Source organism: Parasteatoda tepidariorum, chromosome X2, assembly GCF_043381705.1.
Source record: "Parasteatoda tepidariorum isolate YZ-2023 chromosome X2, CAS_Ptep_4.0, whole genome shotgun sequence".
Taxonomy (NCBI): Eukaryota; Metazoa; Arthropoda; class Arachnida; order Araneae; family Theridiidae; genus Parasteatoda; species Parasteatoda tepidariorum.
Genome location: NC_092215.1, coordinates 39721245 through 39737475, shown reverse-complemented (window position 1 = coordinate 39737475; position 16231 = coordinate 39721245). Strand labels below are relative to the sequence as shown.

At 26.5% G+C, this 16231-nt stretch overlaps 1 protein-coding gene across 2 annotated transcripts in view; it reads right to left on the bottom strand.

Annotated features, from left to right (window-relative positions):
- Positions 1–16231, bottom strand: part of LOC107442618 (syntaxin-binding protein 5) — a 60520-nt gene that overhangs the window by 38899 nt on the left and 5390 nt on the right. For both annotated transcript variants that reach the window (XM_016056227.4, XM_016056228.4), the window contains exons 2-12: positions 14950–15047; positions 14350–14431; positions 14181–14281; positions 11794–11928; positions 11505–11568; positions 10544–10627; positions 8915–9038; positions 7283–7358; positions 4298–4452; positions 4140–4212; positions 2394–2544 (exon numbers count right to left, since the gene is read on the bottom strand). In XM_016056227.4, the coding sequence (XP_015911713.1) occupies positions 2394–2544; positions 4140–4212; positions 4298–4452; positions 7283–7358; positions 8915–9038; positions 10544–10627; positions 11505–11568; positions 11794–11928; positions 14181–14281; positions 14350–14431; positions 14950–15047 (1143 nt within the window). The remainder of the gene's footprint in view (positions 1–2393; positions 2545–4139; positions 4213–4297; positions 4453–7282; positions 7359–8914; positions 9039–10543; positions 10628–11504; positions 11569–11793; positions 11929–14180; positions 14282–14349; positions 14432–14949; positions 15048–16231) is intronic.

Genomic DNA, 16231 nt, shown 5'->3' with positions numbered 1-16231 from the left:
GATGCTGGAATAAAAATCTAATTCTGTAGTTATTCAAATCGATTTTCTAAAATCTGCATTCGTATTCTTAGAAAATAAGATGATCTAAACAGAAACAAAAGTCAGATATATCAGGATACAAGGCTAAAAATCAGGACAAATAAGGAAAAAATATTTTTTTTACCAGGAAAAGTAAAAATATCAGGACAACTACCAATCCTGTAAACATGAAACCTCATGACAGTTTTTGTAGTGTTGTACATTTATGAACTTATAAGTATTTTTACATATTCCTACAAAAGAATGGTAGAATTAATTATTTTATTTTCAAAAAAAACACTTTAAGACTATTTGCCTGGAAATTAAAATGAACTTTGAATAGTTTTGAAATCATATTTAGAGTTTTCTCACTTATGTCTGCAGCTTATACACTTCTGCTTTAAATTCAAAACTGATATCTTTATCCAACACTTTAATTTTGATTTAATTGTAGCTAAAAAAAAGTAGGCAACAGCCTTAGCAACTTAAAAAGGGATGTAAAACAGAGACTTTATTTTAAATCTTTGATTGTAAAGCTAAAATGACAAGAGCTTCCCATAACAAATTAACAAAATAATGGTAAGATGTGCTGCATGTGTATGAGGTGAAAATATATTTCATTCTGATTAGTAGAAGACATTTACAATTAGATGAATTATATAAAAATTCATATTAAAATTAAAACAAAATATAAAGATTTGTCCTCACTAAAATAAAATCTTCAAAAATATTTTATTTTATTTTATAAGCGTCAATAAACGCCAGACCTAATTTTGAGTTTGCGACTACCAATGTTCAACTCTGTAGTCTCGTAAATTTAAATCCCATCTAGAAGACAAGGAAATTCTTGGATCAGGTATTAAAAAAGAAAAGGAAAAGTTTGAGACCTTATAAATATGTATTTAAAATACATTTAAAGTGTTTTAAGCAAGGCACAATAAAAATCTTTAAAATAAAAACTACATAGTATCTTTGTAAAATGCATATTAAATTAGCTTTATATGTGGTAAGATTGATCCAGGGGGGAAATTATCTAATGCACTTGCCAGGGCACAGGGGAAAAAATAAAAAAAGAAAGTGAGGCAAGTTAGTTTTCCAACAGATGATTAAAATAAATAAGAAAAAAATAACTATAATGTATAATCAAATAGAAACAATATTTTCTGACGAAGATTGAAGAATTTAGCAGAGTCCATATCAGCTTCTTTATTTCTAAATATTACTAAGAGCATAAAGTAGATTTTAATAAAAAATAGAGAATAAAAAAAATCATTCATAACATTTTAAAACATAATCAAAAACAATCATCTAAGTTTCCAGGAAGGAAAACAAAAATAAAACTTTTTTAATAAAAAAATTATAACAGAAACAGTAATATGAGAACATTGTTTACATTAACTACTGTTATAAGTACAAAAATTTTGATTTAAAATCTATTTGCAACTATGCCAGCATGGAATAAGAATTTTCTTTTAATAGTAAATTTTTTTAGTTTAAGTACTCCAAATATATAAAACTATTTCACTATAAAGCAAAAATATTTCATAAATTGTACATTTATTCACACACTATTTCGCTTCAAACAATAGTTCTAATACTAATGCTAATAACAGAATACAGTAAAACTTGTGTAAGTTGACCACTTGTTTAAGTTGACCACTGAAACAATGCACCACAAGTGGTCAACTTATAGAGGGGGTGGGTCATTGTTTACTTTTTCGTTTTCTATATCATGTTGCTATATATATATATATTTTTTACTTGACTTAAAAATTTTCGAATGAACTTCAATTTGATACATATAATTCTAATATTTAACTAATTTCTTTTAAAAAAATTATTTCGTTATTTATGCATGTGAAGTGTTTAATAAATATAATTTCTTAAAATATCAGAACACGAAAACATGTAATTTGAAAACTTTAACAAAATAAAATTATTTGAACACTTTAAAATTTATTTACTACACTTAAAGATCAAAGACCATAAATAAAGGATCAAAGCATATTTCAGAGCATTCATTTATTCAAATGCTCACTATTGCAACTGGAAGAGCAACTTCTCAACTAACACACCTGTTTTCAATGAACAGATGAAAGAAATGGTTAAAAGCTAACCCCTTACAGTTTCCCCTGATGGTCAACTCACAAAATAGTTTAGATTAGCTTTTTACACTATTTCACCAAACAAGTGAAAGTTTAACATACATTGCAAAAATGACAGAAAGTGTTCTGAATTNACCTCTGAAATTATCCTAAACATTATTGAATTTTTTAGCATAATTATTCAAATTTGTTTAAATATATTTAGACGAATAAACAAATAACAATAATGTAAAATATTTTATTATTCCACAATTTTAAATTTATAGTTACCTTCTCTGAAAAGCTCTGATTCTTCTTTCCTTTTGAGCCAGTTGAATAGAGAGCAGGTATAAGATCATTTGGGCAATCAGCAAGATATGTGCAACTTGTGACAGGTGATTCATGTAAGTCCATAGGGTAGGGATTTTGATAGCATGGATACCTAAGAAGATAAATTAATTTAAAATTATAATAAACCCTGATAAAGTATAATTTTTTTCTTATGAAAATTGTTTTCCATTATATCATGATCATGAATTAACATCAATTATTAATTTACACAAAAATAAAAACTAATATTCTTCTTTCTAGGCACTATAGCCTGTTACAGGTCAAGGCTGTCTTAAGTAGTCTTTGCCATCTGCTCCCCACTTACAGCAAGGCTCTTCCAGTTTCCTTTAATTACTATGGGAAAGTCCATTTAGACCGAGTCAAGCCACCTAATTGGTGGTTTTCCACTTTTTCTGTTTCCCATAAGATTAGTAAAAGTGAGCTTTCTTAAATGATTTGTATTATCAGACCGGAAAAGATGGCCAATTCATCATAGTGTATTGCATTTTATGACTTGAACAATATTAAGTTGTATGTATTTTTGGTAAATTTCCAGCTATTATTTTCATGGACTGCACCAAATATTCTTTTCATGATTTTTCCCTTCAAAGGTCAATAATTTATTTTAAAGTAACTAGGTTGTTGCCGAGCATTTACTCCAATAAAGCAGAATAGCTAAAGCAGAATAGCAGACAGCTCTTTATATATGCTAATTTTTATTTCTGAACTTAAGAATCAAGATTTAAGTTGATCTTTGCATTTATTTGATATGGTAAGCCTGTTGTTTATCTCGACAGTCAAGCTATTGTTAGTAATAATGAAGGTCCCAAGATATTTGAACTGTGAAATTCTTTCAAAAATGTAATTCTTCATCTAGTAAATGGCTGGGTGTAATAGTAAATGGCTTCTAGTAAATTACTGAGGATTAGGTGCAGCATGTGAAACCTCGATGAATTTTGCTTTATTCTTTGTTTATTTCTAAGACCAATTTATCAGCCTCAATTTCTAATAAATTTAATCCCTCTGTAAAAGATTTCCACTATCTACCTTTAAGGCGATGTCATCAGCAAATGTAGAGTTTTGTAAAGTCTTCTCGTAAATGGTTCCTCTAGCTATGAGACCAGATACTTTTTTCTGAGCCCAAGTTGAACAGTAGACACAACAAAAAAACCATAATATCATTAGTTAAAAAAATTTGTAATTCTATTTTGCTTAAAACTATAAATCCAATATTAGTTCATTAAAAAAACCACAGATGTATTTCAATAACTAAATAATAAGAAACACATTGGTTGCAACTTTATCATTCTTTCAGTATACTACATTGAACCAATTTGTAAAAATAATTAAATAAAGTTAAACAAAGTTATACCAATAGTTAAACAAAGTACTTTCAGTAGAAACAAAGTTAAACAATAATCTACAGTAAGAAAACAGGACTAAAATATTCCTTTTCAGAGAGAAATAAAAACAAAAAGTAATCAATATAATGAAGCCGTGTTTCATCCATAATAAAAATCAACTAAAGGAGCACTTATATCAAAAATATCAGTAGCATTCTATGACTTTAATAAAACAAAATAACTCTGAATTTAATTAAAAAAATACTAAAAAATTAAATATTTTGATAAAAATGATAATACATTAAAAAACATAGTAACCTCATAAATCAAAACACACCAAAAAGTAGTTTTAACTGAAACCTACCCTGAGCTTGTTAGATCTATGACAACAAGATCATTATAGAGTAAAACAACAATGGCATATGGATCTTGATAGTCTAGAACAATAATACAAAATTAGAATATTCAGTGTAGGGAAATAAAATAAGATAAAAACCAAACATACAAAAGTAAGAATCATACCACTTGGCCAAGGAGTTTCACACAGCATTACAAAGTCTATTATGCTGTGTTCCATCTCCAAAACTGTTGTTGTTTTCCCATGAATAACTGTAACACATGGATTCAAATTTCCTTGGTCTAATGGCATACCACCAGAAAAAGCAATAAATGAATCACTAGAAAAAAAATTAAATAAATAAGTATTTAAAATAAAAATATTTTCAATAACAAAACATTGTTGAGAAAGCAATTTAATGCAATGACTACCTATTAATATTCAAAAGGCATATAAAAACTATGACTAACTTATTAAAAAACAACCGGACTTGCTACTTTCACACTTGGTACCATTACATTCAAATTTATAGGACACAGAATAAAGATTCCAACAATCCATTGTTTCTTTAGTTAAGTCAGCTTACTAATGTGATAAATGATTTTGGAAGTAAGTATAATTTCTTATAAAAACAAAGAAATCAAAGAGTGAAAATTTTTTGACAAAATATACAAGAAAATTTGAGTTGCTAACCTAATATAAAACAGTTTTTGACATAGAACAAAGTTTAATAGAGTATATCATAAAGATCTGAAGTTATATTAAATTTTTATTCCTAACAAGAAGTGAAGACACATACCAGAAAATTAGGCATTTCATAATCAATTATAAAATAATGGCTAAAACAGAACAAAGCAAGTTTCATTCTAAAATTAATCCTTCACTCCATACTTTATAAAAATGAAGAATAATTATTTTCATATGCAGGTTGGTCAAGGAATACAGGAAAAATGAAGATAAAAAAATCAGTTATATTTTGAAGTGGGAAAATAATTTTGTCACCTTGTTTAGCTGTAAAACTGTATGTACAATGTTTAAAATTCACTGATACCCTACGTAAATGTAAACAGTAGAATCTTTGCAATAATGAATACAAATCATAAAAAAACTGAAATATATGAAATGAAATGACTGAAGTTAAAAAGATCAATAATAGACACCCAAATTCTAAATCAAATCAGAACAGCAATTATCTCTCTTAACAAAATGGCAGTAGATGCCAAACTAACAAAGCTTCACGAAAGGAAACAGCATGTCCTCAATGTTGAAACTGGCACAGACTGATGGTAAATCCTTTTTTCTTATCAAGACAAGCACCTTTGTAAATATTCAAAGCAATTTTCAATGATAAAAAAGTAGCCAGAAGAGAAAATCCAATTCAAACTTAGCTTTCCAGATATGCAAAATGGCACAGAGTCAAAGAAAAAAATATGCTAGTAAATTGATCACAGCAAATAACTTGTTAAAAACAATAAGTAGCGATATATAGAGGTAAGTTCAAGATCTGGAATCCTCAGAATACCTGCAAGTTCATAGAATGTTTTTTTCCTCCAGAAAGTAAGTCTAAAGATAAACAAAGATCGAACATGTATTATTTAATAAACATATAAATAAATGATAATTAACGTCACAATGTGTAAGCTTAACATGGCTGTGTGTATTAGCCCGGCAATAGTAAACTGGTTGATTGTCAGTTAATTATTGTTGTTCTCATTGATCAAAATTAAAATAATCCACTGCAGAAAATTAGATACACCTATAACACCCTAATTAGCATCATCAGTTCAAATAATCATGATGTATACTGATATTCTTCAATTTAATAAATTTTGTTAAGAATATCTTTACATTTTAATAAAAATGTAAAATGAATATATAGTATTTGTCTAAAAAAGAAATCATTCAGTTTATTTTAAATTGCACAAAATTTTTCTTAATATTATTCATCAATGTAAAATTCTTTTTTGATTTAAAAAAAGAAAAAAAGAGCAAAATAATGTTGTTTCCACTGTAAAAGTCTCTCATCACTAAAATATTGCCAGCTTAATCTTTTTTTTCTTTTGTAGGTTTCAAGTTTAAAGAAGCTAAAATTAAACAAGTTTGAATGAAATGGAACATTCGTAGAAATATTGCTGGAATTAGCCTTGTTAGGAAAAATTCGATAATCAATAAAAAACTGTCAATTTTAGAATTTTATTTATACATTTTCTCCTTAATAAATATTTTTACAACTGCTAAGAATTGAAATACAGAGGAGAGAAAAATACAACTACAAGAAAAACATAACTGCAACATAATATCTATTTGATTTTAAACAAGCCAAAACAAGATGCTGAATGTTGTGTAGTTACACACTCTAACCAGATTTATTTTAAAAAAATTAGTACAAAAGAGAAATCAAATTGAAGTAAACTATAAGCAACTTAATGAGAGTGAATGAAGTAACTTAGAGAAGAACAACCTACAGCCCTCTAATGATTACAATATACCCTATCTTCAAACCAAAAAAATATTTGGCAAAGGACATAATTAGCATAAGAAAATTTTAAATGTCCTTCAAACTTCTTTTAACAAATTTGGAAGTCCACTGAAATTATAACATTACAATTCCAAAATACAAAAGATTATTTAAGAAACTTTTTTACATTTTGATAATTTAAAAGAAAATTTATTTCACCAAAACATGTTCTAAACAAATACGGTTCAAGGATTTATTTAGAAATTAAAGATATAAAAAACTTATGAACAGTAAAAAAAAATTCTAAGAAAAAGTTATAAAGTGCTATAATTTAACCTTATTAAATGAGCAATATACAATTTTATAATTTTTATTATTAAAAAATACATATTTTTTCAATTTATATGCAAATCTGATATTGTTCTTATTACAATGAAAAAAAATGAGTTGCACATAAAAGCTGAATTTGTTGTGACTACAGAAATGCAATATATTTCTGTAGCCCTCATCTAAAAATATTTGTGAACCCTAATAAAACTATTATAAACATTAGGTAAAACAACTCATTAAATACTATCACAGATATTAATAAGCAAATAAAATAGGAAATACTTGCTCAAACTTGAAATCTTTAATAAACATATTAAAGCTTCCAAGTTTAAGAATGTTTCAAGTTTAGGATTGTAATGATTTTTAAACCATGCAGTCTTACCTCCCACGAGCAGTTTTCCATTCAACTTTACTGATTTGCTGGCAACTTTCTGGATTTCCCTCTTTAACAGATTTAGCTGAAATAAATTATACTTGTTGAAAAATTGCATAAAGTTTCATGTAAAATAAAATTATGTTAAAATAATGTGACAATAGAAATCAGAAAACAAAGTACACCTTTTTGCTCATTGTGTCAAAAATGTAGTAAGAGCATGCAACAAAAAAGCTGTTTCCAAACTGCAGAACCCCATTTTTAATAATAATGCAATTTAATACAATCTTATTAACAATAAAGATCTAAATTCAAATAAGTTTTAATTAACACTGTAGCTATTCATTTGACTCAGACAATGAATTAAAAATTTACTTATCATGAACTGATCATGTATTAGGTTAACCGGAAAGTAATGCCGTTTTGGTGCATTTGATATTTATTATCAAGATTTTATTTTTAATCAGTAATGTATTCACCCTCATTAGCAACAACTTTTCAATGCCGGATTGAAAAGGAATTGAAATAGATCTTTAAAAAATCAATTGTTTTTTAAGACTAATGAATATTTAATGCACCGAGACGACATTACTTTCCGGTCCACCTAATACTTATCATGATTTGATCCCATAGATTATATTAAGTTGTTTTTGTTTTCGAAATATTTCATAAGTATTTTGAAATCACCTAATAAAATTTTTAACATATGTTTGTGTCTTGGAGGTTGGTGGTGATCTGTTCAGGGAGAACATGAAAATATGATTAATGGAAAAAAGCACCTTGAAAAAAAACTAACTCAAATCATTTGTTTCCAACAAAGTGTTTTAACTGAACTAAACGCTTGAATACTTAAAGAACATAAGGGTGAATAAGAAACATAATAAAATTAGTGAATAAGGTTAATCCTAAATATAAGTTTTATCTAAGGCATGAGTGTCACTAGAGTAGGGGATGATGAAGACAAGTCCTCCTCAATAATCTCAAAAATGTCCCCCCTAATATTTCAAACAAATAAAAAAATTCACAAGTTATTAATGATTTAAGTTCAGTTAAATTAAAAATAAGGTAAGAAAATTTTTTAAAAATTATCATTCTACATACATTCAGCAAATGGAAGAAATATTTTTAATAATTTTTTTTTGTCAATTCTTTTGTTCAAGTAGCATAGTCTAATTGAATTGAGTTTATCAAAGAAATGTTTAATAAATGCGTCATTACAAAAAAAAACTAATTTAAAAATCCAATTATATTCTTTTATATCTAAGCTTGACTAAATCAACACTTAAAGTTTTTTTTTATAGTTATCTTAAAATGTGAAATTTTGTGAACTACTGAAAAAATTTGTTTTTATCTCAATCCCTCCCCATGAGAAAAGCCCAGGATCTAAGAATACAACAAAAAAAATGAATAAATACTTTTCCATGCATATTTGCCAAAAAAATTTGTGTGTTGTCTACAATTACAGATTTGCAATGAATAATCTAGATTTTTATTTAATCAACACTCAAAACTAGATTAAATTTAGAGGCATTTCATTTGTACAACCTTAACTGATCAATAAAAAAACTTTTTTTTACTGATAAATAAAAAATAAACTTTTTGATATTTTAATCTTTCAGATGTAATACAAAAATAACTTACCATGAGGAAACATTACAGATTCCGGTTTGGAAGAATTTTTTATATTCCATGTCTTAATACTACCATCAGAATAGCTGCACATGAATTGTCTTCCTTCATGGTGCCATGAAGCACTTTTCAAAGACTAACAATAGAAATTTATATTAAATCAGAAAGGATGAAAACGTTTAACTAGCAGCAAAGAAAATTAAGAGAACATATCTAAATAATCTAAAAAACAAATTTATATTTCAAAAGTAGTGAAATGTTTATATTGAAAAAAAAATCACTCTATTAGTTCTTAAAACCCATCTTTAGTTCAGAGAAAAAATTTGTAGTCTACAAAAATTAAATAAAGACTTGAAGAAACTTATGTTGGGGCACAACCAAACAAGTCTGCTTTTGCGGTTACTGTTAGTAATCAGAAAAAATATAAATTATGAAAAAAAACCTAGATATTTTATGAACCAAAAATAGAAACTTTGAGCTAATATTAGACACAGTTTTACTAGCACACAAGCTGTAAAATGCAATGAAAATAGCATCAATGCTTTCTCACCATATCACTGATGTCCAAAACTTTTAACAGTAATCCAGTTAAGATTTTTAATAAAAAAAAACTAAATTTTAATCACTAAAAAAACGGAAGAAAAGTATATGTAAGCAAAACTAAAGTATATGTAAACAAAGCTAAAAATACTAAAGACAAGGAATAGGTTAATGATGAATAAGACAAAAAAAATTGTAATATGAGAATAATATTGTGTTTTATAATCAGTTTTTTTTAAATTCATTTTTGTAAGTATACCGAAATTAAAATTTAAAACAAAAAAGACTTTAAGGCAAACTAACTTCTGTAGATGATATATAACTCATTACTTCCTGAAATATGAGGTGAGTTCAAAAAATAAAGCAATATTCCATAGCACATTGAGCCAATGTTCGCTTTTACATTGACATTTTAGTTTTCCTTTCACATATGTTTGGAATTTTCATGTCTAATCAAGCTTGAATAAGTCATATTTACACTGAGTAATTTAATTCAGAATCCTGCCAAATCAAAAGCCTATTCAAAAAATCTCAGGGAAGATACAAGTTCAGCATTTATTATGAAAGACTAATGGAACTATCATTTCAGTGTATTTTGAAAATTCATAATATCACCATAAATGTCTTCAAATTTTCTGTTAATATCCACTGCATGCCCTCACATCTATATTATGAAAACATATGATGGAGTATGCTTTCATTTGATGAATTTTGAGTGAACATGTTCATTAAAAGCAAAGCTTTATTGAACCAAACTTATCATAGAAAAATTCAACAAAAGCAACATCATTGAAAATGCTAATTTAAAAATCAAATTATATTTTCTGATATGTAAGTTTGGCTAAAAATTGACATCAAAAATTTTTATAATTTTTACTATCTTAAAGTTTCAACTGAAATTTATTTGGTAAGAAAGACCTAGAAAAGGATGTGTGTGTGTGTTTTTTTTTAACTAGAACTTCGTGAGTTGAAATTTGTAATTTAGAAAAAAAATATTTCCATAAAAAATTTGTTTTTATTAAAATCTACATCTACTTGTCTTGAACACTTATAAAGATTGAGTAGAATCAAATAAGAATGAAAGATTTCAACAAAACATACCTCGTTGCTTTGAAATCTACAATCTGCAGCTTTGTTTTTCAAATCCCACAAAACAACTGTTCCACTTTCATATCCTATTAACAACTGGAAAAAAGAATACAATAATTCAGTTAAAAAACAGACCAGATGACAGATATAAATTACTACTGAAACAGGAATATGTATGTTTCATCCAGACTTTATGTTGATGGAGAGGAGAAACTCATTAAAACATATTTGTACACATAAAACATTTACATTTGTACACATAATTCAATATGTAAATCATTCATAATGCAAAATTGCTTTTCCATAAGTTCCCTAGATAATACAGCTTACTGTCTCATTAAAAAAAGTTAGTTTTTATGAAAAAAATTGCTTGTTCAAGGATTTTCATAGTTTAAACTTCTTTAATGACTAATTAAATGTTTCCATTTTATTAGTATCAATTTATTGACTTCATTTCTTTGTTTCAAAAACCAAATTTTTTGTTGCCTTTTAAGTATTAATAAACATTCACCAAGTAATGTTAATTTAAAAACATATCCTTGAGTCTCAAAGGTGACTTCGCAAATAACTTTTGGTTGAAACTAATAAAAATGAGAAATTTTTCATCAGTCTTTACCCAAAACAAACTTTTGTAAATATCCTTATAAATTACGTATTATTCTTAATGGACAATTACAGCACATCATAAATTTTTTTATTTTCATACCTAACTTATTGGAAATTCTCCCCTGAAACCGAAAATCTGATTGTTTTTTTCGGCAAATGTTANAAATTACGTATTATTCTTAATTTGTAAAGATTTACAAACGACAACTTTTAATCTTTCAATTAATAATCTAAAGATAAAAAATAATTCTAAAATTCTTTTCACTTAATAGAAAATAAAAATAATTAAAATTTACAAAATAATCAAATTAAATAAATTTTAAATTTGTTGCAGAAACATTTAAGTAAATGTAAAAAAGATATTTACTTTATTAGGATCAACAGGATTGTCACTTAAATGTATAACAACACCAGGATGAGATTTTCTAGAGCTGAAAGGCAAAACATTGCCCATTAAAAAAATTTTACCAAAAACATAAATTATACATTAACCTCGCTTGGATCTACATATCATTTTGCATTTAGAAAGATAGAATGCCCTGTGCACTATATAGTATGAAACTGGTAACAAAAATTTAAAACTTAATTAATAATGAATAAAAAGAGAAATATGGTAAATTATTTTAAAGCAATATATAGTGAATTACAATACTTACATTTCTACAGCTCTATTCCAGTTTATTACATAACCAGAGAGAACAAATGATTCTACATTTACTATATGAACATTTCCTCGCTCAGTACCAACATACAACCATCTGCTATGAAATGGCAGGCAAGCATATGTGATCCTAAAAATTGAAAATGAAACATATCGTTTAAAGGTAATATAAAAAGGTTGAACTAAAAATTTTAAATCTTAAATTTGAACTTGCAACAACAAAAAGTTTGTAATATCAATTCACAAGTCTGATCACATGGCATTCATAATTGTTTGATGTTGGGTTTAAAAGCAAAATCAAGATAAGAGGCATACAAAAGTTTCTCTAAGTACAGTAGACAACCAATTAACAGGAATCCATAGAACAAATATTATTCTGGATATCAGATTTTCATTAAAGAATAGGCTTTATTAATAAACTACTGACTTTTTTTAACAATTAATACGTTTCAAAATAAAAGAAATATTCATGAAACACGTTTTTAAGGTCAATTTTACCTTAAATAATTACCCTAAAAGGATGAATTCTTGTTTTGTTGATAAAGAAAAAAACCAATACAAGCTGACACATCCCTACTTTTGAACAATTTAAAGTGATAGATACTAAACTTTACATAAACAATCTAAAACTGAAATTCAACAGGTAACTTAGGATACATTGTTCCTAAAACAAACTCTTATCATTCCACACATCCGGTTAAAACAACTATTGATGTTGGAAAAGTTGACAAATAACAGTAGCTCTTAAGAGAATTCATAAGAATCAATTTATGTTGAAATGGCGCAATAGCAGAACATCATCTATTATTAACATTTAATAACCATATTTCAATTTCCAAACATTGTCCATGAATAAGTATTTTAGCATTCTACAATACAATTTTATCTTTTCTTGACTTGTGTGGAGCAGAATATCATTCCATTTCCACATCTGATTAATTGAATAAAGAAAATGAAACTTTAATACCAACCATCCAATTTGAAAGCATTTTCTGTGGTATTTACTGAATAGTGTTTTCAGTTCTGCTTTACTGTACATTATGTAGCATTTAATTAGAATAGAGCACAATTTTCAGGTGGAACAAAACTAAATATTATTTGAATTATTTCATATATTGTTGCATCTATTGACACTTAAACAAGCCAAGTTCAACAGCCATTTACCTTGCCAATTAAGTCAGTAGGGGATCGAACTCCTGCCTATCCAGACCATAGTCCAATGCTCTCACCACTGGGCTACCATGGAGCTCATTTCACAGGTGTAAGAAATAAGGGAATAAGTTAAGAAATTGCATGATCTTAAACTCTGGCCCATGGCACTAACTTTAACATTATTGAAATCCTACAGTATTGTTTCTGGATAAATAATTAAGCAAACCAGAATAAGATTTAATCTTATCACGATTTTTATAAAACTAAGCACAGTAAATAATAAAAAAAGTAAACTATTAATGTGTTCTACAATCAGAAAATATTGAACAAAATAATAAATTTTTGCATACTTAAATTTCAAACTTTACTATAATAAGTATATAATCAAAACAGGAAACAATTTAAGAATTGTATAGCAAGAATTGTATAGTAGATCTTGCAATAAAACCTATAGTGAAAATTTCCTGATCATAAAAAATTTTGGACCCTTAAAAGTTCATGGTTATTGAAAACTTGAGATTGAGTCACTTTCCATTCAAAAACAAGCCCAAAAATCATACCAATTTTCAAACTTTTTCATTATCTGCTCTTTGGATAAAAGGTTCACTACTGTAATCATTTTTTTTTCAGGAAACGGTGTCAACTTGTTAACTGTGCCACTTCAACTCAAACTAATTTCCTATAAGTAGTGCCAAGCTGCCATTTTTACACATTCTGGTAAAGAATTTATGCAGTGGTAGTAATATAACAATTGATTTTACAGTTATAAGCAGGCATTATTTTATGCAAACACTTGATAACTTCCAAGAATATTGATAAATCTTTTATATATTTATTTCAATTATTTATACATAGTGTTGGTCAACATCATTAAAAACCAACTTTGTCAAACAAATAGAAAAATATTAATATATACATTTTGTAACCACGTTAAATATGAAAAGAAAATCTTCAATGAAAATCAGGAAATTTTGCAGCCATGGTAATGGATTGTAAAAACAAAAATATAACACTATAGATGTATATACAGTCAATTCATAACATATTTCAAACACTTGTTCAAATAAATAAATATGCTGATACATAAGACAATTAAAGTCTGTAAATATTTAATTCTATTTCATTAAACATTTGCTTTAAGTTATAAAATTATTTCAAATAAAAATCTCAAGTAAAATAAACGAAGATATTATAGTCAAAATAAGAAAATATATGTAAAAATATAATTACCTCTCTTTCTGAAATCGGATGGTTTGTACAATTTCTGGTTGTTTTTGTCGAATGTTCCAAAGATGGACACTATCATCCGCACAAACTGTTACTAAGGCCCCCTAAAAATATTTATCATTAAAAGAGTTGAAAACTAAATTTTTAATTGGTAACAATTGAATTAACATACCTCATTCACTAAAAATAAGATTTGAATAATAGCAGAATCAATATCGTGCTGGACACAAGCATCAACCCCTGGCCGACCAAATCTACAATATTCAAATTAAAGAAAAATAACTTTACTGTAATTTTAAAGATCTGTTAAAATTTGTAAATCAAAAGTAATGTTGAACTAAAATTATTATCTAAATGAGACTTTTAGCAGAAAAAAAAGGAAAATCTAGAACTTAAGCAATCATAGAGTTGTAATGTGAAGTCTTCTAAAGCCAAAAAAACTTCACAACTAGGAAACTTTTAGTCCAAATAAAACCATCAACATATGCTGTATGTACATTATTATTTTACACTTAACTCATGTTTTTAGTAGAATAGAGGCATTAGAAGCAATTTATAAAATATAAATGATGTATCTCACTGTAACATTTAGGAAGTTGGTCACAAAATGCATTTTAAACCAGCTAAAATATTGAAATTAAAATTATTTTATACAACAAATCATATGATAAACAATGATTTACTTGTTAAATCATCGCTAATTTACTTCATTACTAATTCAATGATTTACAATTAACTCATTTAGAAAATGATGCAATTTCACAAAGGATACAATCTCAGAGAGCCATTTTTTGTACCTATAGCTAAAATATGTTGAACTGCATCAAATGCTATGGCAGTTGGCTGGAATGGAAAACCATGGCGAACAGTCTGAAAAAATACAAATGGTTTAAATTTCAAACACAAATAAAAAAATAAAATACTAATAAAAAAGTAAAAATATCATTAGATATGCAATCAGATTAATGTAAAACAAACTTATTTTAATTAAACAATAATAAAATTTCAAAGACTTTTTTTATAAACATAAAAAATTAGAAAGAAAATTATAAATGAAGGCAAAGAAAGCCACTTTATTTCTATGATAGTTTTTCTACTTTTTGATAATCAGAGTCTCAAATAATACTACTGAACTACATATATACACAGAAGAATACTAATGCATGCATTTAAAAGAAAATTATTTTAAAAATAAAATCTCGACGTATATTTTATTTCAATCAAGATTCTTATCTTAAAATTTGAAGCATTATTTGGGCTTGCATACTTTTACGCTACACATGAAAAAGGTATTTGCAGATCATTTTTATCATGCTTTCATGAATTAAATATCCTTAAAATAAAAGTTACCAAATAATAAGTTGAAATTACCATAAAATTTAAAGTTTAGATTCCATAGTTTTTATTAGTTTATAAATCGTTGAGCCATTTAAAAATATCCCAATGCTGCATGAAACTAACTTTTACTAAAACAATAATTATAAAAACACAATCAAAGTGAAGTTAATAGAAGATGTACAAATCAGGGATGAGATTAGCCAAAAGGCAAAAAAGCTGAATTTCCATGATAGTAAATTTTATGCAAGCGCAACCCTTTAATAATAAATTCCAGACAGTTTAAGGTAATAAATAATTACATTGATACTTAGTGAAAATAAAAATTACCAATTGAAAAAAATAAAGCTGGAAATTATATTTTTCCTCAGTTCACATAAGAGACAATTATCACTTGAAAAACTATCTGGTTCAGCAAATTAAAACTACTGAGAATATACATTAATATTTCATTTCTTTTAATAAATACTGTTATGTGATTTATAGCAAATATATCAGTAATATTACTTTTTAAATTATATTGGGAAAAAAAAACTTTAACAATGGACCAAATCATTATGTTCATGTTATAGTCTAATCTAACTACAGCCCTTTGAAACATATCAATAACAGTGAAGTAGAAATATATAGTAACTCCTTAACATACAAAAATTGGTATTTTAGTTTGAAAAATTACATGACAATCAGCAACTGTTTAGATAATTGTTTTTTATTTGATA